Below are 25,222 nucleotides of genomic sequence, written 5' to 3'. Positions count from 1 at the left end.
GGCCACCAAACCCACATCTAGGCCCATTTCACGATCCATTTATTTCATTCTAAGGCTGGATGTCTCCTTCCCTCTGTGATCCAGTCTGAGAGCAAATGGAACTGGATCCATTCTGCACGAAGAGGCTAGTTGGATGGTCTCTTTGTAGGTGAAAGCCAGGGAGAGACAACCACAAAACCATTTGTGGTGTGACCCCCCCCCCATCCTGCCTGAATTTGCTTATTTTTTGCTGCCTTTCTCTCCCCTGACTCTTTCATCCCTGTTGAATGACTGCCTGGGAGCCAGAGGTTTACCTGAGCGTATAGAGGACTTTCCCATCATTCCAGATCCGAAGCAGCTGGTTGGGAGTGGTGATCCAGTGGGAGTCGGCCCTCTTAGAGTTCCTGAAAAAGGTGTCTGGGATCCAAATCCGGCTCACCATATTAGTGTTGAGGGTGAGAGCTTTGAGGGTGCTGTTGAAGCGAAGGCGCCGGTCATACCACGTTTGGGCGAAGAATATGTCAATGGTGTATTCCTGTGAGAGGCACAAAAGAACATTATCCACAGCCTGCTTGAAACTGAGACCTGCAGCTCTTCATCCTGATGGGTGACATTTGGTGGAGATCATTATTAGCATTTGTATTGCAGGGGGTTGGACTAGATGACTCTTGGGGGTCCCTTAAGTGGCTTTTCAGGACCAGGCTCTCACAAAGTGATGCACATAAAGGAATGATAACAGGTTACATTGGCTGTACAATCACTTGCTCAGAATCACACGAGTAATGAACCCCCTTAAGGAAAGGAAGCAATGAAGAGATGAGTTTCCAAGGTCCTTTGCACTGAAGGGCAAGTCACTCAAAAGGGGGCTCCATAACTTCCTCTCAAGAAGACCCCATCTCTCATACATATTAAACTATTGATTTTACTGGTAGCAGATCCTCTGAAACACATGTTAGTCGTAGTGTACAGGTAGGGTGACATGGTGGTCCCAAATCTGCATTATCCAGACTGAGAGATGTTCCGAAATACAGAAAAAAAACATGTGCAAAGACAGCCTTGAAAGGTGGGAGCACTCACTGAGCAGCAGCAGCTCACTAGCTGTGTAAGCCAGCAGAGGGAGGGCATGTCTGTCCCTGTGACATCAAAAAAGGGGGCTGTAGAGGGGACAGGTTAGGGTTAGGCAAGAAGGAAGCCAGTCAAACCAGCTCCCTCCTTCTGAAATGCTTGAAAGTTTGAATAAGGCAACAAATTGGTGCCATCTATGGGTAGCTATGGGGGGCAGGACCCCCCAATATTTTCAAGGAGGGCCCTAGTCTCTCCCCCCCCCAATTCCACTGTGATACTCAAAGCATGTGGCAGCGGGAAGCATCTTCACCCTGGCATGTCCCTTTGAGGATCACCAGAGTGGCTTCTAGAAAAGTGCTCTGGCAAGTTCCCCAAAGGACACACCAGTTCAAAGCATCTTCGTGCTGGCACATCTTCTGCCAGGGATGCAGTGAAGGTAAGGTGGCTGGTGGTCAGGAGGTGGCAGGTGGCAGGCCAAGTCGGCCTGGCTGGGTTGAGGGAGGAGAGGCACATATGCAACATCATATACGCACAATGGGCCCTTGCAATGTTGGGGGGCAACTCAGTGTGCCTGGGTAACAGTTCTGGACAAAATGCTTTTAAAAGAGAAACCTAATATTACAGTTTGAGAAGTTCAGGGTCTCTTTTCAACCTTTTCCTGGCTTCTTTCTTCAACAGCAATGCAGCTCTCCCACATCGCTTTACTTTCTTTGTTCCATTCTGTTGACTGTCTTTCTAAACACCTTATTTTCTAGTTTGACATACAATATTTTCACTCCCTTCCCCTGACAACCTTTCAATCAACCAGAAGGAGAGTTCCATCCTCCTTAATTGCCAGGTTCCTGGGCTGAACATTTTGCTCTCCTTTGTAAAAGTAAAACCTTTTCTAACGAACTACTGACACTCCTGTTCTTGTGCAAACTTTCGACCTTCCTGTGAAGGAGAACCAAAGACAAAATGGCTGAAGGTCCTATTCTATGCCACTGCTCCTCACCTCCCATGCCCCAAAGTGGTGCTCATGGGTATAGCCAATATTTATTTAGGGGGGGCAGGCTTTATCTTGGTGGGGGCAGAACTGAGTTATTTGCAACACAATTGGTCAGTTAGTTATTTTTATTCATTTACAGTGGTACCTCGGGTTAAGTACTTAATTCGTTCCGGAGGTCCGTTCTTAACCTGAAACTGTTCTTAAACTGAAGCACCACTTTAGCTAATGGGGCCTCCTGCTGCAGCCGTGCCGCCAGAGCACGATTTCTGTTCTCATCCTGAAGCAAAGTTCTTAACCCAAGGTAATATTTCTGGGTTAGCGGAGTCTGTAACCTGAAGTGTATGTAACCTGAAGCATGTGTAACTTGAGGTACCACTGTACTTGATTGACCCATGGTGGTGCTGCAGATTCCCTGCCCTCTAGAGCAAATAATGAAGATAAACCTTGCCTGGTTGGATTGGGTTCCTTCTAGGTGCTCCCTGGTGGGCAGTTGCTAAACTAATCCTCTCAGTCTCGTGCTGGGATGGGTAAAAGGTCCCCATAGTTGCTAAATGTCACATGCTACCTTGTGACAGAAGAATACATCTGTATGGAGGAACCAGAACCCAGGTGCTTGTGCCAAGAACCTTGAGGCTGACACAGACTATACAGGATCAGAGATGAGGTGTCATTGCTGTCTCTGGCTCAGTCACAAGGCACTTTTCCAAAAAGCAAATTTCTTGGTCACCTGAGGACCAGGAGGCTGATGCACAGGACTGTCCCACAAGGGCAGTTGGAGAGCAAGAGAATTGCCTTAGATTTTGCAAGGTAGGGGGTTTCTGGAAATGCAACCTAGAGCATATAGCTCAGGATTCCCTTCCCCTGCTATGAGCTTTGAGAGTTCAGTTCAAAGACATGCTGGGAATATTTCCTGCAGGTAGACACACAGAGAGAGAATGGAAGCAATGAAGCAACACAGCCCAGAACAAAGGTCGCCTCCTTGCAACTTGTAAGCTTCACTGGGACACAAGTTAAAGACATAGGAAACATCCCAATAGTTTAGTGAATATTTAATGTGTTTCATAATTTAATTCATCTAGATGCCCAAGCCCATCCAGATGCACTCAAGAAATCTGAAGCACATTACTAAATACAGCCCAGTCAAAACACACAGGCAGGATATGTTGCCGCTTTGGTTCAGGGGCAGCTTCTTTTCTGCTCCCCTCCCCATAAAAAATCAAAACTGTCCTCCCATGTATGTTCCACTCTAACTTTTATGGAAGGGGGCAGTTGAAAAAAAACCTGGAGCAACTATTAATTTGCCCTGGACAATTGTCCCCCATGCCCTGCTCTGTGCAATAAATCAGATATTAACCCCCTGGAAACATAATGACTGGAGTGTCCTTTGTTTGGCTTTGATGTGGCTGCCCACACAGCTCTTGAATGCTGCTGAGGTACTGCGCTAGTACTTTCAGCTGGAAGTGGAATTAAAATGCAAATTCACACATAGATATAGTGCTGTTTGCCCCATCAAACTCAGCACTGCCTGCCTCTATGGATAAGATCTTATATACTTCTGTGGGGCTTAAGTCCCATTCCGCTATGGTTCTGTTTCTCACTGTCCCTTTGATAAGCAGTTTCCTCCTTGCTCCTTCCCTTTAAAACACCTAGTTAGTTCCTGTTCCTTTCTAGCCATGTGATTCCTGGGCTGAAAGTTAATTAGTCAGTTTTGGCTTTCAGTTAATTACTGGTTTCCTCACTCCAGCTAGAACAACTTCCTGTTATTTTATTTGCAGTTGCTTTTGTTTCAAAGAAGAAACCAGCAATTAAATTCTCCTTTCTTGCTCCTAAGGATCAGGAACTGACCAAGGATTCCACCAGATGGCCTGTCAATTCAGCCTTCATCCTGATTTGCTTGAACAAAGCTTATGTAGTAGTTAGACTATATCCAGTTTTATTGGCTATTCATTCTGATTTCATTACAGGTTGGGTATGCAATGGTGAACAATCATCCTAAATTCATCCTGATTTGCTTGTGGTGGGTTTACACATACTCTGTCAATGAGTTGTTCATCCCACAATTTCCCCATAACTTTCCAAAATGTAAAAAGTCATTTTTTAAAAGTAGATATATTGTGCTGTGGTGACAAGAGTGCTTTAATCCACTGTAAACATGCCAATCAAAAAAGTTACAGTGTGCCCTTGAATCCTTCCCTCAAAATACTGACAGACTGGACACACCATAATTATTGTCACTCAAGAAGGTGAGAGAACCAGAAGCAACTAAACAGCTGCTCAAAAAGGAAACTTTCACTTAAAGGCACAGTAACCCTGCCAAGCCTCAGTGGAACTGCACCAGTACACACCTGCTACGCTGGTATTATGACTGCATTCCTTAAGTGAGGAAAGTGCCTCTACAGATCAGGTGTAGAAAACAGCAACAGGAAGAGAACCACAGAACAATGTCATTGGGGTTCAGTGTCAAGAAAAAGTGCTTTCCAGTAGCACCTTAGAGACCAACTAAGTTTGTTATTGATATGAGTTTTTGTGTGCATGCACACTTCTTCAGGTACCTAAAGATATATGAAGAAGTGTGCATGCACATGAAAGCTCATACCAATAACAAACTTAGTTGGTCTCTAAGGTGCTACTGGAAAGAATTTTTTAATTTTGTTTTGACTATGGCAGATCAACAAGGCTACCTACCTGTAACAAGAAATAGTGCCTGCATAGACCAACTGGTTGGTGCCATGGAAGCAAAACAATTTTCTGATGGAGAATCTGAATTATTTTAGAGCCTGGCCTGGCTCAGATGAGATTCCCCCCAAAATGGCTCTGTTGCTGCTCTCATTTGTCTCCCTTTTCTTCAGAAAGACTGCAGGACAAACATGACAGTTGCTCTTCCTGTTCTCTTTCTTTTACCTGATCAGACCCTGCTCCTGCACCAGTAATGGTTGCCATATGGCTTGGAAGCAACATCTGCCACAGGCTCTCTGAGAAAGGCTGAACAATCAGACTATCCTAGGGCCTGTCCCCAGCCTATTGAAGGAATTTGGGAAGAAGGGCTAGATATAAATTAAACAAACAAACAAACAAACAAACAAACAGATTATACACATAATGCAGAATTGCTCATCAACAGGCTTCTTCCACCAATTCTAATGCACATTGCAGTTAAGGTGGCCTTTAAGTAACCCAGGTGCAAAGAGTCAACAGGCATCATACAGTGGCTCAAGTCTTAGCTTTGGGGTCAAATGTGGCTTAGCTTTGATTAACATTTCCTCTTTTGGCCTCTGTTCCTCAACTGCCCATTGGGCCTGTAAGGGGACAGAGAGCCTTTCCAGGAAGGTCAGGGCACCCTCTACCGGCTACAGCAATGAGATGTATGTCTGCTCTTCCCCATGGACCATTTTTACAACACCCCCCCAGACCACATGCAGTGAGGCCAGTTATACTCCTGTAGCACCTCCTGTGGCAACACCACCTCCCAAGCAGGTGCAGCCTGACACTATTAGCAGCAGATCATAATGACCTAAATGCATATGCTCAGCTCATGACTAGCAGTCCTCACCTAAGAGACCAGGAGAGAACTTGAGCATGACATCATCCAAGTTCTGCTCAGGATAACACAACATGTCTGTAGTTAAGAAGACAAGGCTTTTGATAGGAAGAAGCTGGAGGCTGTACAGCATAATTATGGGATTGGAGTGTCACCACCACCGCTGGACCACCTGCTCACTGACCTTCCCCTATTCACAGTACTTTAACACACTTCCACTCAAAGTTGGGGAGAGCTGCAGCTGAGCTGGGGTTCTGCTCTCCAACAGGCAAGAAGTGTAGGAGATTTGCAGTCAAAATCTAACAATATATATTCTGGAAATTAGTAAGTCTAGGGGCTAATGACCACAGAATGACAGAAATGCAATTGGTGGAGAGAGAGGGCTATGTGATGTAATTTCCCCTGTTTCCAGTGGCAGGAAGAAATGAGAGATATAATCCCTTATCCTTCCTGTTGCACACACTCTCTTTGTTCTTCTGCACCATGTTTTCAATGGAGATGGATATATGTCTATGCTCTCACTGAGTGCAAATTCCATTTTAGAAGTCAGCTATGTATTTTGTAACCTAGAAGTATTTTTACATGCATTGCTTTTGCTGCTGTTGTTTGCTGAAAATGTGTGCAATACTTTAAGTAAGTAAAGTCTATTTTCAACTTACTTTACAGTGTGGTTTGATTTTTTTCACACACACACACACACACGTGTGGTTTGATTTTTCACACACACACGCACACACACACACACGGTTTGATTTTCTCTCTCTCTCTCTCTCTCTCTCTCTCTCTCTCTCACACACACACACACACACACACACACACACACCAATCATGGTAATTATAGAGGGGGGAGTCAGCTTGCTAAATATAATGAGCTGTATCAACCTTTCCTAAGCTTCTAGTTTTCTGCCAAGGGGTGGTAATCTAAACCTCCGCCCTACTCAGCTTCTAAGTGCAAATGCTAAACTGACTATTCTAACTATTTAAGTCTCCACACATAATGGGGGACTGGAGGGATAATTGTAATTACCGTATTTTTCGCCCCATAGGGTGCACCGGCCCATAGGGCGCACCTAGTTTTTTGGGGGGGAAATAAAGAAAAAAAATTATTTCCCCACCAGGCGCGGGGCTGGGCCAGGGGAAGGCTGAGCTTCCCCTGACCCCAGCCCCCAGAACAGGTTGCTATCCGCAAGCCTTGGGAGCCCGGTGGGAACTCCCACCGGTCTCCCCAAGCTTGCAGGCATCTGCCCAAAGCCCGGGGCACACTGCTAAGTGCACACCAGACTTTGGGATGCAGGCTGCTATCCACAAGCCTGGGGAGACCGGCGCAACTTCCCGCTGGTCTCCCCAAGCTTGCGGATATCTGCCCAAAGCCTGGGGCACGCTCCACTGCGCTCCCCGGGTTTTGGGCTGCAGGCTGCTATCCGCAAGCCTAGGGAGCCCAGCGGGAAGTCGCACCGGGCTCCCAAGGCTTGCGGAGAGGTGCCCGAAGCCTGGGGCGTGCTCCGCTGCGCTCCCCGGGTTTTGGGCTGCAGGCTGCTGTCCGCAAGCCTTGGGAGCCCGGCAGGAAATCCCGCTGGCTCCCAAGGCTTGCGGAGAGCTTCCTGAAGCCTGGAGAGCGAGAGGGGTCAGTGCTCACTAACCCCTCTCGCTCTCCAGGCTTCAGCGAAAGCCTGCATTCGCCCCATAGGATGCACACACATTTCCCCTTCATTTTTGGAGGGGAAAAGTGCATCCTGTAGGGCGAAAAATACGGTAATATATCCTCTCCTACCTACTAAATCCATCCCACAAGAAGAAGATGGGCTGTACTGTCCCTTCCCCTTCTCTGGTCTAGGGGTCATTAGAAAAGGATCTGAAAATAAAAGTGCCAGTATCATAATGCCATTATTGAAATCTATGGTGCAACCACATTTATTATAGTGTGTGAAGTTCTAGTCACCTCACCTCAAAAAGGATACTCTGGACTTGGAAAACATTCAGAAAAGGGCAAGCAAAATAGTCCAGCAAGATGCTGGAATGACTCCCCTGTGAAGGAAGATTGCAGCGTTTGGGAATTTTTAGTTTAATGAAAAGGGAATGAAAAGGTGACATGATAGTTTGTAAAATTATGCATGGCACAAAGAAAGTGTATACAGAAAAGTTTTTCTCCCTGTCTCCTGGAGCTCATGGACATCCTACAAAGCTGAGTGTTGGGATTCAGGACAGATAAAAAGAAGGACATTTTAGTTAAATTTTGGAGCTTGTCCCCCCAAGAGGCAGTGATGGCCACCAACCTGGATGTCATTAAAAGACAACTGATCAAATTTGTGGAGGAGAGGACCATTGATGCCTACTAGCCATAATGACTATGTTCTGCTTCCATAGTCAGTGAAACGAAAGCTTCTGCAAACCAGTTGCTGGAAACCACAGGAGGGCTCTTGGTCTTGTCTTCTAGGCATAGCATCACCCTCATCAGCGGCAGCCAGCCAGAGCTTCTACTCTTCCTCCTCCTCCTGGTTATCAAATTTGTCGTGCAAGAATTTAATATTTACATTTTTCTGCTGTCTTAAGAATAGAGTGCTGTCCTTCGTCCTGAAGCCTTACAGCACTTTACAGAATATAAAAAGAGCCTCTTAAAATTTGTTAGTTCAAAGGAAGAGTTTTTGCAGCCTTCATTCCTTCCTGTGAGCAGGCTTTTCACAAATGAAAGCTGCTCCTCTAGCACAGCGCCCTACCTCTCCTTTCTTAGTATGCATGGCAGCAGCTTCAGCAAAGAGGCTCGGCATTATAGCTTTAAAAGGGTTCTTATTATTTGCCGAGGAAATGCTGATGGCTTACTGAAAACACATGTTCAGGGGTTTAACAGGGAAAGGGTCTCTTCACCCCTTTGAATAAGCAATTGGCAATGAAAAAGGGATTAGCTCAGCCTGCTCCAGTGGAAGGCTGAGCAACGATGAGGCCAAGGGTGGAGGGGGAGGAATGATTCTGTGGGGCTGGAAGATTCCTAGTCTCAGCCGACCATATAAGAAAGAGGACAGGGCATGAGCAACTTCAATCCCAGCTGACTTCAGGGGGACTTTGCATCTAGTAATTCTGGCAGTACTAAGTCCCTAAAATATTGGCGGTGGGTGGGTGGGTGGTTATCTCCGTGTGCATATTCTCTGGTGAGTATACAGGTGAGATAAGAAGATAACAACATAAGAATAGCCCTGCTGGATCAGGCCAGTGTCCCACCTAGCCTAGCATCCTGTTATCACAGTGGCCCACTAGATACCTCAGTGGGAAACCCTCAAGGAGGATTCAAGCACAAGAGCACCCTTCCCTTCTGCGGTTTCCAGAAACTAGGATTCGGAAGCATCACAGCCTCCAACCATGGAGGCACAGCATAGCCATGTAGGATAGTAGCTACTGATATTCTTCACCTCTTCCATTAATTTGGAGGATCCTCTGTTAAAGCCATCCATGTTGGTTGTTATCATTGCCTCCTGTGGAAGCAAGTTCCATAGTTGAAGAATGCACTGTATGTAGGATTTTATTTTTTTAATCTATCCTGAATCTTCTAACATTGAGCTTCACTGGATGCACACAAGTCACTTTCTTTCTTTCCTTCTCTCCTTTCCCCTCCCCAACCCCCTTATATGCATATCCGCCACTCCACATTTCTTTCAGTTTCCACTGTTCTCCCAAAGGATTCAACACTCACCATGTGGATCACAGAGACAGGCCCAATGCTGTTTACGTAGATGTCCACATCAATGAAAGTGGGCTTGACTGTAAAAGAGACCGCAAAAGAGAGGACAGGTCAGCCATAGGAGAGGGGTATATGCCAAGGGCAGCCACGAGGATAGGTGAGCTCAGTGATTTATGTGTTCCCAAAAGTGCACCCAAAAGTGGCTCTGAAAACAATACAACAATGCAATCCAATGAAATTCAATGAGAATGTGCAGACAGCAAACTTAACAGCAGTAAGAGAAACACAATAATTAAAACTTTAAAAAAAATAAATGCCCATGAACACAAATCAGTTTTCTGTGCCTACTTAAAAGTGAGCCATGAAGGGGCCTGGGGCATCTCTCATTGGGAGGCTGATCCATAATTTGGATGACACCCACAGTCAAAAAGTCCACACCTGCTATGCCTGTGCCCAGAACAAGATTGCCCCAGTGATGAGACATGGAGAAGCAGCCACTTCAGATGGGAAAAGATCCCAAGGCGGTACTTTCATAGGCACCCCACCTACCCTGCCTGTGCCACCTGCTTCTGCTGCCACTGGAGAAATAGCACTGGTGCCAATTTCCTCCAAGATCTCATAGTGGAGGCGATAGGGCAGGCAGTGCAATAGTGGTGTAACATGGGGGATTGAGGGGGCTGTCACCCCAGGCACAGTTGGGGGGATCACGTGCCCTGCCCCATCATGATCTGCTGTGTACTCAGCACCCTGGAGCCTGAGAGCACTATGAGAAGGACATAATGAGTCATGGCGCCCTCCCTGTGAGCCAAGCAACACTCGTAAAAGCAGTGCTGTGCTCGCAGGGCCCAGGGTGGACACCTGCTCACAGCATGTTTTTGTGAGTTTTGCAAAGCGACACTGGGCCTGTGGGGCACCATGAGTGCACCCTGCTTTGCAGCAGTGGGCAAGGCTCACTCCAGTAGCACACCCTGCCCATGGACCTGTCCCTTGGTGCACCCTCTGCATGCCCAAGCACGCACGCACCCACCCTGAGTGCATGCCACTCCTGGGTGAGGCTTTGCAAGGGCTTCTCCTTAAGAAGCTCTTACAAAACCTCACTGCTGAGCAGGAAAGGGGGAGATTAAGCAAAGACTTCTCTTTAAGGAAAAGCTCTTATTGAATCTCCCCACCTCGTGGTAGGGCAACATGGCTTTGCAAGGACTGCTCCTTGAGGGGAAGCCCTTGCGAAGCCTAACAGCTGCCCATCATGAGGCCAACAGTAGAACAGTTTGCTGCTGGTGCCTAAACACCTCAGGCTATCCCTGGCCCAGAGGAGAGCACCCTTAAGAGAAGTTCTTGAAAAGATTCCTTTGGAAGTTGGCAGTTCCTTGCAGCTGAAGCAGCTGAAGCAAGTGCCACAAATTGAACCCAGAAACATTTTAGACTCCAATGCAGAATACAATCTGCTCTGCTGCTCCCAGAGAACTCTCTGTCAGCTAAAGTTTCTGGGCTCACTTGGAAGGGCAGCCTAAGGAGCAAACTAATGCTAACATTTTTTTTAAGTAGCCACAATAAAAAAAGAAGCAGAAACAGCAGGTGTGGAGCCCTGATCCAGAAAGTGTTTTCGATCTGGATCAGGAGCATGTGCTAGTTTTTCTGCTGAAAATTGTCCCCTATCTAGCAGTTGGGTAGGGAAAATTTTCCAGTAGAAAACTGGCCTGGGGCCCCTCTATGGCTGCTTTTCCTCAAAAGTAAAAGTAGCCAGAATAAGCTGGCACCCAGTGTACACCCACCTGCCCACCCAGACTGACTATAAGTAAGCAAAAGGTAGACTGAGACTGGGGCTGCACCCCTTTTGCTCTCATTGCTCACCCTCTACTACTTTTGCCCTTTGCCTCTACACCCCAGTGCTGCTGGACTTGGGAACCTGGTGCTCAGCATACAAAACACTGATGCCAGCAATCAATCATGTCCCATGTGCTCCCCCTTTCTTTGCAACCTGCACCCTTCAGTCAAGGGTGCCTTCCAGCTGAGGTCTCCCTTGGGAGGAGGAAAAAACTTACTGCTGATATCGGGGCGCAGCTTGTTGTCATAGTTCTGGAGGAGGGAGTTGAGGATCTGTGTGGCATCCGTCTCCTGGGCTTTGGGGGTCAGGACCCAGGTTTTGTTGGTGTTGCTGAGGTAATCGTAGTCATATTCCTCTGTGCTCTCTGCCCTGCAAGGGAAACAGGAAGTCCATGGCGGAGCAGGCAATGGGAAAAGCATATGTCGATCTCAGACCCTGGACAGTTGCTGACAGTCAAAGGGGCAGCTACTCAGGGGCAGGTGGGTGCAGCAGGGGACATTTCTGCCCACCAACACCATCGCAACATTTTGGAGAGGACGTATATAACACAACAGCCATACGTGAACCTCAATACAAGTTGATGTGCTATAGCATTGCAGCTTCTTCTCGTGCAGTACAAATCAATACAGTATAGGACTATCTGTGTTCCTGGTACTTTACATAGCACAAGAGGAGAACTCCATTTCCCAAGCAGCATACAATCAAAATTCAGCACAGAGGTGTGAGGAAGTCATGGAAATAAGCGAATGAAAGATATGACATTGAAATTGTTTAATGTGCTTTAAATGGTCTTTGTTTTGTTTTATTTGTCTTATGTGTTAGTGTTTTGTAGTGTTTTTGTATTGTATTGTGTTGTTTTTCATTTGTTTTTTCTTTTTTCTTTTTTGTTTGTAGTGTTTAAATTTTTGGAAACTCAATAAATATTATTTTTTTAAAAAAAGAGAGAGAGAGCTATCCATGGCTACTTGCCACAATAACTATGTTCTTCCTCTACAGGCAGTAATGCTTCGGAATGGCAGCTGCTGGAAACCAGAGGAAGGGAGAGTGCTCTTTTGCTCAGGTCCTACTTGTGGGCTTCCATTTTGAGCATCTGCTTGGCCACTGCAAGAACAAGATGCTGGGCTAGATGGGCCCCCTTTGGCTTGATACATCAGGGCTCATTTTATGTTCTTATGCTCTTTTGAATCCCAGGCAGGAAAACTGAGAGATCATTTCAATATGTGCCATTGGGTAACTTGGCTGCTGTGATGTGCCCCAGCACACGTGCACGCACGCACACACACACCGTAATACAATAAGGCACTGGATTTAAAGACGTGTGCCTCGAGATGCCCCTTCCTCTGCCTGCTTATTGATTCAATTTTAGTGAGAAGTTTACAATCTCCCCTCCCAGCTTCCACTTCCCAGTAATAAGCAGGGGAAGCTCTTCCATCTCCCAGGTGTAATAAGTGATGGCAAGGCTCCTGCAGGCACCAAGCAATTAGGGAGGTGCAGGGGACATGCCTTGTGCCTGTTAATGGAAATGTCACACGCAGCAAACATTTTGCAATCAAGAGCTGAGCAGGCTGGAGGAGATGTTGTGTCAAGACACAGCAATTCAATCTGGCAACTTGTGAAAGGTACAGCCCAGCTCTTGTCTTGCTCAGACAGAATCAAGTGGAAAAGGTATTCATGCCTGACATACTGTAAAACCTGCTTGTCAAAACAAGCACCTCTCTTGACCAGGCAATTCATGAAAAGGCAGCTCAGGTGGGAGAGACCTACTGGAGCACTATCATCCTGTGTGTGTGTGTGTGTGTGTGTGTGTGTGCGCGCGCGCGCAAGTGCACACACGCACGCATGCACACACACACATTTTATGGTGGGTGTGCATGATGGGCTGTGGGGGGCAGGCAAGCTAAGGGACAGCTTTGCTCCCTGGCCAGGGATGTGTCAGCCATATTAATTAACAGATTCAGAAGAGAAAGATGGGTTTTGACATCCCCTCCTTGGGTGATGCTTGACATTATCCCAAAATCAAGCCATGTCAGCAGAGGCCACACACACTTGGTTAAAGAAAGAGCACCCAGACCTCAGCTACTGTAGTCAGCTCAGAAGGGGGCAACAAAAACACACCAGATTGGCAGATTCAGAGATTAGTTTCCAGATCTGAATTGTGCTGTTTTTCTGGTCCAGACACTTCTGAGGAGGTGTGTAAGCTCATCAACTCTGATTGGCAGTCCATGTGGGAAATAATAGTTCAGCCGAAATAAAATTTCATGTGTTGCTAGATAAGCAAAGGTACATGGGGCTCCCTTGTATATTCATAGAGAGAGCACTTTGTGAGGTCACATCCCCTGCTTATCTGCACAGGGAAAGGTAACCAAAAGAAGAAGAATCCTTACTACTTATGCCCTGCTCAGAGCTCAGTCTTCTTCCCCATGTAACAAAAGAGAGAGGATGCTTGTCTGTGCTCTTCTGAGCACAGACTCCATTTTGATCTCAACCATATATTTTGTAATGTACAAGTAGATTCTGCCTGTCTTGTTTTTTACTGCTGCTTACTGCTCAATCAAATCTGAAGCTTTATGTAAGTAAACAAAAAATATATTCTTGCATTATAGACTTCTCTGTGTTTATTTTGTTTAGAGGGATAAAAAGGGGAAGATACAATCTGCTGAACCATCCTGGATAATAATATTATGGTAAAGCAACCCTTTGTCTCAGGAGTTTCCACATTTTATAATGCAAAGAAATGTCAATTTTAAACTCTGCTTACTAGGCATTAAGCTCATACAAGTAAGAGGAGGGATAAATAAGACTATCCTACTCTACACTCCAAATCCACCCAAATCCATCCAACATCCCACAGGCTTACATTTGTTCAGTCACCCATAATTTGTGGTTGCCACCAGTCTCTTCCCCCCTGGTAGGTACAGAGAACAGGGTCACCTCTCATTTGCAGGGGGTGTCAAGATGAAGGGCTCGGGGTAGGCTTGGGAGTCACGGGCAGGCAGCACGCCGAATGTCACCACCCCTCAGTGATAACACCCAAGGTGGACCAACCCCACTGCTCCCCTTCCTCCGCCCCTGTATGAGGGAAGGCATACAGTGGAGTTGGGGTTGGAAAGGGAGGATTAGCTTGGGGAAATGGAGGCAGAGAACAAGGTGACCTGATCGTTGATTGATAAAACTGTGGGGAGTGGAGGAGATTCTCTCAAAGCAGTAATCACTTGAGGACCTCTGATGAAACTTGTTGCCAGTAAGAAGAACCAATAAGATGCCCATAATGGGAAACCCACCAGCAGGACCCAGGCACAACAGTGACTTTCCCCTCCTGTAGCTTCTAGCAACTGGTAATCTGAAAGAAACATCCTCCGACTGTGGAGGCAGAGTAGAGCCATTGTGACAGAAGCGCTTGAGGTTTAGACTCCAGTTTGTGGGATAAGATTTGTTAGTTTTAAGGTGTTACAAGACTCTTCCTTGCTACCAGAGCAACAAATCTTGTCCTCTACCCTTGAAATGGCTGTCAGCAGAGAGCAGATGGAAGGAGAACATCTTCATAATTCACAGACACGGTCCACTGCTGAGATATTGGGATGGCCTGTCATACAGATGATTTTAAAACTCAGAGGTGAACAGCCTAACTTCAATCATCAGGGCAGCCACCAATCCCCCCATGTAGCAGAACAACCTGCTGCTGAACACCAATTGTGGCAGAATACTGGGCTACATGGACCTTGGATAACTCAGAAAGGTTATGCTTATATTCCAGTGCAAGGCCCCCCCCCCCAACTTTGGGGCCTGCTGGCACATATGAGAGGGTATCATTTTGGGCACCACTCACAAAATTGCTTTTGCAGGGCATGGAAAGGGAAGAATATAAAAGCTGGATAGGATCCTCTTTAATTGGCCTGATTTTGACATGGGGTTTCCCCAAGCCACCATCCCCATGTGACAGCTGATTCTGAAGTCATCTCTAGCCTGCTATAGTTTGGTTGCTCCTTGGGATGTTTGCAAAGGGAGAGGACTATAGTTGATTGACATACTTTGCATGAAGAAGGTCACAGTTCCATGGATCTCACAGCCTGCAGCCTGTTTGGCTGGATGGACAAGAGTTGCCATATATCAAAAAGTAAAATTCCTGACATCTGCAAAATTGACAAACCCCAAAATTGTTGAGCATTTTTTGGGAACAAACCCAAATTGTTTAGCTCTTTCCCCCAACAGTAATTTTTAAGGTTTTGGAACTGTTTCCACTGTTTTTTCCATGTTGCCAGACATCTGGGTTTCCCCTGACATTTTGCCACTTCGGCAAATCTCTCCCCCCCCCCCCGCGCGCCCATTTTTACACCCCAAAACCAGGACATGTCAGGAATTTTCCTTATGCGTGGCAAGCCTAGGATGGACTGGAGGCAGCTCCATCTGTTCATGAGAGGGATCAATCACTGGCCCCCTGCCTGCATTCTGGCAAAAGAGGAATGTAGGAGAAGGGCATTATTTGTGACAAGGAGGCTTGGCAGCAAGGAAGTGATCAAGGTCTCAGTTTACCATCTTCACTCTTCTCTCAAAGTGCCCTCTAACAGCATGTAGTAATTTGCATGGATAAACTGGTTCCTCACTTAAAGCCTGCTGTGGATTTCCCATCACATTTTCAAAGAAGTCCTGTGAGACTATGGTTGATCTGCTGACAGCACTGTTGCCAACACAACAATATACACCTCAGCTCCAGTTTCAAATGATTTTCTAAGCAAGGACTGGGTCTCCCCCTCCTCCCAGGAGAATATCCATCATGGTCATGCTATCTTCTAAATAATGCACTGAAATTTGGGGGAGGATTTCTTCAAACTAGTCAATTAATCACCTGACGTGGGTAACTAACAAATTAATTATCTCTGACTGTATCTGTGTTGGATTTGAAATCCATTTATATATATATGAAATTGTTTTATATGTGTTTTCATTGCTAAATTGCTTCAAGGTGTTTCAAAGGAAGTGATCTGTAAAATAAATAAATAAATTAATCATCTGATGTAAACTAAAGGCTTAGGATACCTCTCAGTCCAAGTTGAAAGCTCAGCTTTTGGTTTAGTTTCAAAATCAAAACTAGTTCAGGTGTTGTTGTTGTTTTAAGGTGAAGAAGGAATAGGAGGAGGAGCATGGCAGCTGCGGGCTACAGGGGCTGGCAGTGGGTTCTGTGCAGGGGTGGTGGGGGTTAGGATCTGGCCCTTGGCAAATGCCTCCCCTTGACCTGAGGATTGTGGCTGCACAAACCTACTGAAAGGGAGCACTAATGGGTCTATTCAGGATTTAGAGACAACAGCCAAAGGAATAGCCGCAGATATCCAGGATGGAGACTAAGCTGAGCCTCATCAGAGGGCTCTGTCCCAGAACCTGTTAGAACATCATCCAGAGGAGAGTTGTTCTATACCTGTCTGTCCCCCATCACTGAATAATTGCATCTGGGACCAACCTTTCAAACTGCGGGCCCAGGCTTCTTAGTCTGTGTTTATGGATCCAGCCCCAGGACTTTTCTCTTGAGGTCATCATCACAGCAAATCCCCCCCATCTTTCCCTCCCCCCCCTTGGAAAAGCATCATGGCCTCAGGGTGCCCTGGACAGGGCTCAGCTTGCCTCCTTGCCTCTCCTGTTGTTGTCTGCTGCCTCTAGCCTTTGCACAACTGCCCTCAAAAGGACACTGTAACCGCTTGGGGTGAGGCATGGCAGAGAAGAGACTGCACTGCAATGGGACCAAAGACCCCTCTGGCTCATGAGCAGACTATCTCTTTGTCAGTGAAGTTTTTCATTTTGAATTTTAAGTTTTATTTTTGAATTTGGCACATTTTTCTCAATTTTTCAATTTTGTGATTTCCCCCCGTTTTTTAATATTTGAGATTGCTAGTGAGAATTTTATTGTTGAGGCAAACTTTAAGCTGTCCAAACTTACAGAGGACAACTATATCTGCTGGAGAATAATAATAATAATAATAATAATAATAATAATAATAATAATAATTATTATTATTATTATTATTATTATTATTATTATTATTATTTCCCCAGACACTCTAGGCGGCTCCCAACAGAATATTAAAAACATGATAAAACATCAAACATTAAAAACTTCCCTAAACAGAAACCAGATTTAAAATGAAATGCATTTTGCCATGCATTGAGCTAGAATGGATCAGAGGAGGGAGCCAAGAAGCCGTAACAGCAAAGGGGAAATGGGATTAAGAGAGTGATATAGCAGCATCACTCCCCTTTGACAATATTTCAGCTTCTGAAATGATTCACACAGCGAAAGACGAAACTGCTGCTCAGATGCTTGATAATCTAGAGGCTGCATCTGCATATACAAGCATAAGACCTAAGGGTTTTAGTAGACCACAAGCTAAACATGAGTCAACAATGTGATACAGCAGCAAAAACACACACCCTAATGCTCTTCTAGGCTGCATCAATAAAAGTATAGTGTCCAGATCAAGGGAAATGAGTAAGTATTGTTCTATTCTGCCTAGGTCAGACTACACCTAGAATACTGAATCCAGTTCTTGGTGCCACATTTAAGAAAGGTATTGACAAGCTGGAACATGTACAGAGGAGGGCAACCAAGATGATCAAGGGTTTGAAAATCAAGCCTTATAAGAAACAGTTGAGGGAGTTTTTGAGGTTATTAATACTGCACATTTGGAAGCAGTTGGATGAATAAAAACAGACTCTTCTTTGAAATAAAAATTCTCCAGTGCAAAAATGTGGTTCAGAATCTTTACTTACAGAACTTTACTCCAAACATAACACTAAAAGTTACATTCAGTTAGATGCATGATTTCTTACACTGTTCCCATCATAAGGCATAATGTCTTAGATCAAAAATAACTTGCATGCTGAGTTAAAAATCAAAGCTCTGACTCTTCTCCATTCCAGCCTCCATTATCCTGAGGCTGTTTACTGGAAACAGAATCAACACATCCTTTCTCTCAGTAGCTTGAAAAACAAAAGAGCACCCCCACCTAAGATGCATGTCTACAGATTAGCATATGCATAGACCTGTAACACAATCCTTTTCATGAGATTTAAACATCTTGTGACTGGGCCACAAAGATACAGCCCCACTTAATGATTAACCAGTTAGGCTCTCTTCAGCTTCAATGGAAATTTCCAGTCATGTTTCACAGTATAACGCACGCAGATTATATATTTATTTTCCATTCCAATACAGTGGTACCTCGGGTTAAGTACTTAATTCATTCTGGAGGTCCGTTCTTAACCTGAAACTGTTCTTAACCTGAAGCACCACTTTAGCTAATGGGGCCTCCTGCTGCCACTGCGCCGCCGCTGCACGATTTCTGTTCTCATCTTAAAGCAAAGTTCTTTACCCGAGGTACTATTTCTGGGTTAGCGGAGTCCGTAACCTGAAGCGCCTGTAACCTGAAGCGCCTGTAACCCGAGGTACAACTGTATATATTAAACAGTTAACAGGAGTTTAGCTTAGAAAATAAGAGATTGGTATGAGATATGATCGCCATCTTCAAAAATCTAAAGGGCTGCCAAATGGAAGATGGAGCAAGCTTGTTTTCCCCTGCTCTGGAGGGTACAACCCAAACCAATGACCAAGTTACAAGAAAGGAGATTCTGACTAAACACCAGGAAGAGATTTCTAACAGTAAGAGCTGTGCACTCTTCTTCCTTGAAGGTTTCTACACAGAGATTGGATGGCCATTTGTCCTGGATGCTTTAGTTGAGATTCTTGCATTGCAGGGGGTTGGGCTAGATAATGCTCTGGATCCGTTCCAGCTCTACAATTCTATGATTCTATAGGTTCAGGTATACTAAGTGGCAACTGAAGTGAAAAAGAACCCCTTGCAGTGAGTCCTGTATGTTCCAGAACTGAACTGCAACATGATGAATGTGTCCACTTGGGGCAGAAAAGGTTTCAGTGTATTGTTTCAGAAAACTCTAGTCAAAGATAATGGCAAAGAGTATTGTTCAAATGTCATGGCAAGCCTTCTGGAAGAGGAGCGTTCCCTACACCCCACAACAGAGTGCAGCTGCAGAGAGAAAGATCTAGTGCGGAAGTGGCAAGATGCATGCAAATCTTCCCAAACGTATGTGGGGAGACGCAGTAGCCACTGTGGAATACCTCCAAAACAGACTACCAACTAAGGGAACTATATACACACCTTTTGAACTTTCACACCCAACTTGTTACACATACATGTTTTTGGCAGCATTGTCCATAGCTACATATTCAAAGAGAATGGGCACAAGCTGGACTCCAGAACAGAAAAAACGAATTCTACTTAGTTACTCTTCTGGAGGAGAATGCTACAGAATTATGGGCTTAAAGACAGGAAATGTCAGCTCAAGACATGTAGTTTATTTTGATGAGCACAGCAAAGCTGACAAAAGAGGAACTGTTGTAAATTTCTCTGAGCAACCACAGGAAGAAACACAAGACGCCATGTACTTCCCACAACTAATATAACAGTCCAGATCTGCAGTCTACTGTAACAGCACCCTTGTACAGGGGATGAACAGGAAGAAGGCACAGAGGACTAGACTACCAGCAGTAGCAGCAGAAGTGATGAGGAACAGTCTGATGGGGAGATGCCTGAATTTGAAGAAAGTGATGAGGAAACTGAGGCAATTCCAGAACCAGAGGTCAGACACTCAGCCAGTTCAAACAGAGGTGTTCCACCACTAAGACTGTCCTGCATTGTGAGGTTGATGCAACCCCTAGAACCTTTCACCAGGGAAGAGATAGAAGGGATGCTAGACACTGAAGCTTGCCTCTGGATGAATCCTGCACAGGAAAAAATAGATGCACTGCACCAGAACAAAATCTGGTCTCTCACCAAGCTTCCTCAGAAGAAGGGGATTGGAAGTAAGTGGGTGATCAAGGTAAAGCAGGGTGCAGATAATTCAGTGCTATAAAGTGAGGTTGGTAACCTGTGGCTCCTCTCAGAAATATGAAGAAGACTATGATGGAACATTTGATCCTGTTGTAAGATACACTACCATTAGAATGCTTTTAAGCATAGCAGCTTCTAAGCGAATAGAAGTGAGACACATAGACATTAAAGCAGCATTTTTGCACAGCAAAATCTCAGACAACAAGATTTACATGAAGTAACCCAAAGTTTTTATCTAACCAAATTGAGCACATTTAGTGTGTAAACTTCAGAAGTGACTCTATGACCTCAAGCAAGCTGCTAGGCAGGGATCAGCAAACTTTTTCAGCACCGGGCCAGTCTACTGTCCCTCAGAACTTGTGGAGGGCCAGACTATTTTTTTTTGGGGGGGGGGACAAAAAAACCGAACGAATTCCTATGCCCCACAAATAACCCAGAGATGCATTTTAAATAAAAGCACACATTCTGCTCATGTAAAAACACCGGGCAGGCCCCACAAATAACCCAGAGATGTATTTTAAATAAAAGGACACATTCTACTCATGTAAAAACACACTGATTCCCAGACCATCCACAGACTGGATTTAGAAAGTGATTGGGCCGGCCCCCGGACCTTAGTTTGCCAACCCATGTGCTAGAGCATGGAATAAAAAGTTACATAGCATGCTCATACAACTAGAGTACAAACAAGGCTACACAGAAAAGTATTTGTACACTAAATGCAAAAATGGACTATTTTGGACATTATGGACATTATGTTTTGGCATTCGTTGATGATGTTTTTATTGCAACTGAAATGACCAGGACTACACACAAGTGCTAAAGCATCTAAGCAAGGATATGGAAGTTAAAGGATTAGGAAAAGCTCACTACTATTTAGGTTTTCAAATAGAGAAGAAGATTAATAATTTCTTCTAAGTCAAAAGCAGAGTGTCACTGAACTGCTTGACAATCTGGAGATGCAAGAAGCACACTCAGTTGCAACAGCTATGAACACTGGCTTTTTAAAGAGCCAAGAACACTCAAGACTGTTGCCTGACAACAATCAGTACAGGTCAGCAAAAGGAAAACTTTTGTACCTGACCACCACCACTAGGCCAGATATTGGCAACACAGTTGGAATTCTGAGCAAAAAAAGTATGACCACCCACTGAACTGTAAACTTAAGTTGCCAGCTGACAGTCACCCTGAACTCGTAGGTTAAATGGACATTGACTAGGCTGGGGACTCTAAAGAGTTTAAATCCACAGGTGTTTATTTTTTCTCATGTTTGCAAAGGCTCCCATTTCTTTGGGCAATTATAAACAGAATGGAGTACGTTTATCTTCCACAGTCTGAACATGCAGCTTCCTGCTACAGAGGTGTGCAGAGAGTTAGCCTGGCTCAATCAACTGACCAAAGACTTTGGGTTACTGCAGGAGAGGACCTTTTGACTGATTGATAGAGGACAACCAGAGTTGTCTGAAGCTGTCATGGAGTGAGAATTTTCACTCAAGAACCAAGCATATTGGGGGAATTTATCACCTTGTGCGTGAGGCAATTCAAGATGTACTTGTAGAACTGGCTTATTGCCAGACAACATAAATAACTGCTGATCTTCTCATCAAACCTCTACTGAGAGACAGTTTCCAGAATCTTCGAGTCAAGATGGGACTCAGGGTGGTTAATAAAATGTGCATGAAATTGTTATATATGCCTGAGAAGGGGGTTGTGGAGCAGTGGCGTAGCGTGGGGGGTGCAGGGGGGGCCGGCTGCACCGGGCGCAACATTTTGGGGGGCGCGCTAGCACTAACTAATCTAGTGGAAGAGACTCGAGTGCTAAAATCCACGGGTTAGGGGGGCGCAAATTACTTGCCTTGCCCCGGGTGCTGACAACCCACGCTACGCCACTGTTGTGGAGAAATGATGCTTCAGTCAAAATGTAACATTCCATACTTGCTGGATGAACAAAGGCTGAAAACACAAGGCTGAAAACCTGTAAATTCCTAGAGGGAAGGCTGAAAACCTGTAAATTCCTAGAGGGCACTCCGTGAGGTCACACCCTCTGCTTGGAGGGGCAGGAAAGGTAACAGTAGGAATATAATTCTTATTACCTCCTTCCTGCTCAGAGAACACGCTCTTTCTCACCATGCTGCTGTAGGGATAGGATGCAGGGTCTGTGTGGTCCTGATCTAAATAATGTATTTTGTAATCTAGAAGTGTACTTTGCCTGACTTATTTCACTGCTATTTTCTACTTGATTCGAGTCTGCAACTATGTAAGAAAACAATATTTTTATGTCCTTACATTACAGACTCCTGTGTTGTTATTTTATTTAGACTGAGGAATAAATAAAGGAGAAGATCCAGTCTGCCAAAGGCATCCTGGATAACTATAGAAAGCTACACAGCTTAGTTCCTAGTTTCCTTGTGAAGGATGGTATATTTTTAACTCTGATAACTAGATGTGAATCTCACTCAAGTGAATAAAAGGAAAGATAGTTAATAAATAATATATCCTATCCCACCTTCCAAATCTATCCCAGCAGCTGCCTCTCTCCCCACTCTTGGTTCTGAACCATCCTAACTTGAGTCTTAAAGAAGGTCAGAGAAGCCTCCCAGCCAGGGGACCTGATGCTGCTCCACTAAGCGCTTGCAAAGAGCCTGGAATCCCCCCTCCACACACACATCCCCATTTTACAGGCGCGAAGGGTGAGGCCAAGCAGGCAGTTCCCCTTCCACCTTTCTCCGCGGAACACGACTCGGAGTGCCTGCGCTCAGACTAAAAGGTCCCCAGAGCTCTCCCGCGCTCCTCAGTCAGCATGCAGGGAACAAGTGTGGCATTCTCAAACAAGTTGTTGGGGCTGGGATATGCCAGAGCGCGGCGGCGGTGGCGACGTGTCCGTGGCCGACTTGTCGTAGGTCCCAGAGAGAGTATGGGGCATGCTGGAGCCGTAGGCAGGGCGCTTGCTCACCTCGTTCGGGAGGCTGAACCGAGGACCAGGTACATCAGGAGAACTTTCCCAGCGCTCATCCTCAGGAGGACGCTGCCCGAGCCCCGCCGCAGGCGCCCGGAGGTACTCCTCCACCTTCGGGGAGGCAGGCAGGCAGGCCGGCAGCCGGACCACCGGACGAGAAAGGCGTCGGCGTCGGCAGGAAACCCGTCCTCCTGGTCCGGACAGTAGCGCATCCGCCGTGGGGACGGCCTCTGCGGGGACGGGACGCGGGACTACACGGTCTGGGCTCCGGGAGCGCAAACACTTGTGGCTGCCGCCGCCGCTACCAGCAAGCAAGGAAGAAGGAATCGGTGGAGAAGTGGCGGCGGCGGCAGCGAAGGGACCGGCATTCCCTCAGGAGGGTGCCTCGACGTGCTGGCAGCAACGAGCACAGCCGAGCGCAATCTGATCCGAACCCCAAGCCTGGAGGGCGCGTGAGTGGGGGAGTCGCGCCAAACCTCCGCCGAAGCGCGACTAGGCGCTGCCGCCCGTCGGGCGAGATCGACACGTCCACAGCCTCTCAGCCCAGCCCTCTCCTCGCTCTCTTGCTTGGGCTACCGACTCCTGGCTCCCCCTTATCCTTCGGGAGAGAAGGGTAAAAGTTTAGCATCGCGCCGCCTAGCCGCCCTCCGCTGTTTTGGCCCAGCAAGCGAAGTGTGTGCGCGAGACGCAACCGGGCCGGGCTGGCGGGCGTACAGGAGAGCGGCTCCCATCCTACTGGGTCCTAACGCCCCATCTGCTGGTCTTGGGTGGAGGAAGGAGCCGGCGACATTGGCAAAGAGCAGCGTCCCCCAGGCCCCCAAAGGCAGTGTCCCTCGATATGTCAGAGGGCTACTCCCGGGGGAAGGAGGGTCTGGACGCGCCGAAGGAAGCTAGAAGGGGCTGCGCGGGAAATGCTGGAAGGTCTTCACCTGCTGTTAGAAGGAGAGCAAGGAGGGAGCCAGTATAACTTCTCTAGAGAGGGAATTCCAAATTTGCTTGTGAGCAGCTACCACTGAGAAGGCCTCTCCCATTCAGTGGACCTGTCAAGTCATGAGGCTCTCACAAATTTCTAACTACTTTGGGGGATATCATACACACAAGTGGCTACCAGCCATGATGGTTTTGCTCTGTTTCCACAGTCAGAGGGAATAATGCTTTTTTCTACTAGTTGTTGGGAACTGCAGGGTAAGAGCAGAGTGCTCTTGTGATTGGGTTCTGCTTGTGGGCTTTTTCTGAGAGGAGATATGATAGCCATTTTCAAATATATATAAAGCACTGTCAAATGGAAGATGGTGCAAGCTTGTTTTCTCAACCAGCTACAAATCCACATAACAGTTACCTCGCCCAGCCAACATTTTACCAAATTTTCTGCAAGAATATCAAGATACACTACATCCACAGAGTTCCCCTGATCTACCAAGCTTGTAAATCTATCAAAAAGAAAGAGATTTGTCTGGCATGACTTGCTTTTGAGCAACTCATGCTGGGTCTTAGTAATCACAGCATCCTTTTGTATGTGCTCACAGATTGATTGTTTAATTAGGACCTTTCCTGTTATCACTGTCAAGCTCACTGGACAGTAGTTACCTGGGTCTTCTCCCCTCCCTCTTTGAAGAGGGAGACAACATTTACTCTCCTCCAGTTTGCAGGGACTTCACCTGTTCTCCAAGAATTCTCAAGGATTATAGACAAAAGCTCCAAGATTACATCCACAAGCTCCTTGGCTTCAGCTCATCAGGCCCTGGAGATTTGAATTCATTTAAAGTAACTAGGTGTTCCTTTACCACCTCTTTTCCTATCTTCGGCTGCAGCTACTTCCTGGCATTGTTTATTCTGTTATCACCAGGTTTGGCACTGCTTTCCTTTTGGATGTAGACAGAGGCAAAGTAGGTGTTCAGCAGTTCTGCCTTCTCTATGCCACCCAATAGCATTTTTCCACCTTCTCCACACAGAGGATGTACTACTTGCTTGTTCTTCCTCTTGCTTCAAACATAGCTGAAGAAACCTTTTTTATTCTTTTTAACCTGTCTCGCAAGCCTGAGCTCATTCTGAGCTTTGGCCTGAGTGACATTCACCCTGCAGCTGTTGGCTATTCATGCATACTCTCCTTTTGTGATTTCCTCTTTCTTCAATTTATTATACATGCCCTTCTTAAATCTTAGCTCATCTCTAAGCTCCTTATGCAGCCCCACCATTTTCTTTAGATGCCTCCCACTTCTCTTTCTTGTTAGAATTGTCTGCATTTGTGCCTTCAGTATTTCACCTCTAAGAAATTCCCATCCATCTTTGACTCCCTTCTCTTTTGAG

At 46.0% G+C, this 25,222-nt stretch overlaps 1 protein-coding gene across 2 annotated transcripts in view; it reads right to left on the bottom strand.

Moving 5' to 3' along the window:
• Positions 1-24,146, bottom strand: part of LOC308578427 (gamma-aminobutyric acid receptor subunit gamma-4) — a 37,833-nt gene extending 13,687 nt beyond the window's left edge. The window contains exons 1-4 of one of the 2 annotated variants that reach the window (XM_081178793.1): positions 22,913-24,146; positions 11,283-11,434; positions 9,253-9,320; positions 294-514 (exon numbers count right to left, since the gene is read on the bottom strand). In XM_081178793.1, coding sequence (XP_081034919.1) covers positions 294-514; positions 9,253-9,320; positions 11,283-11,434; positions 22,913-23,127 — 656 coding nt within the window. In that variant the 5' untranslated portion in view covers positions 23,128-24,146. The remainder of the gene's footprint in view (positions 1-293; positions 515-9,252; positions 9,321-11,282; positions 11,435-22,912) is intronic. The other variant, XM_081178792.1, reaches the window with a different exon arrangement.
• Between the last annotated feature and the right edge of the window lie 1,076 nt (positions 24,147-25,222).

The sequence above is a fragment of the Podarcis bocagei genome (assembly GCF_964188305.1).
Source record: "Podarcis bocagei genome assembly, chromosome: Z".
Classification (NCBI taxonomy): Eukaryota; Metazoa; Chordata; class Lepidosauria; order Squamata; family Lacertidae; genus Podarcis; species Podarcis bocagei.
The sequence above is the reverse complement of the archived record's forward strand: the minus strand, read 5'-3'. Positions and strand labels throughout refer to the sequence as shown.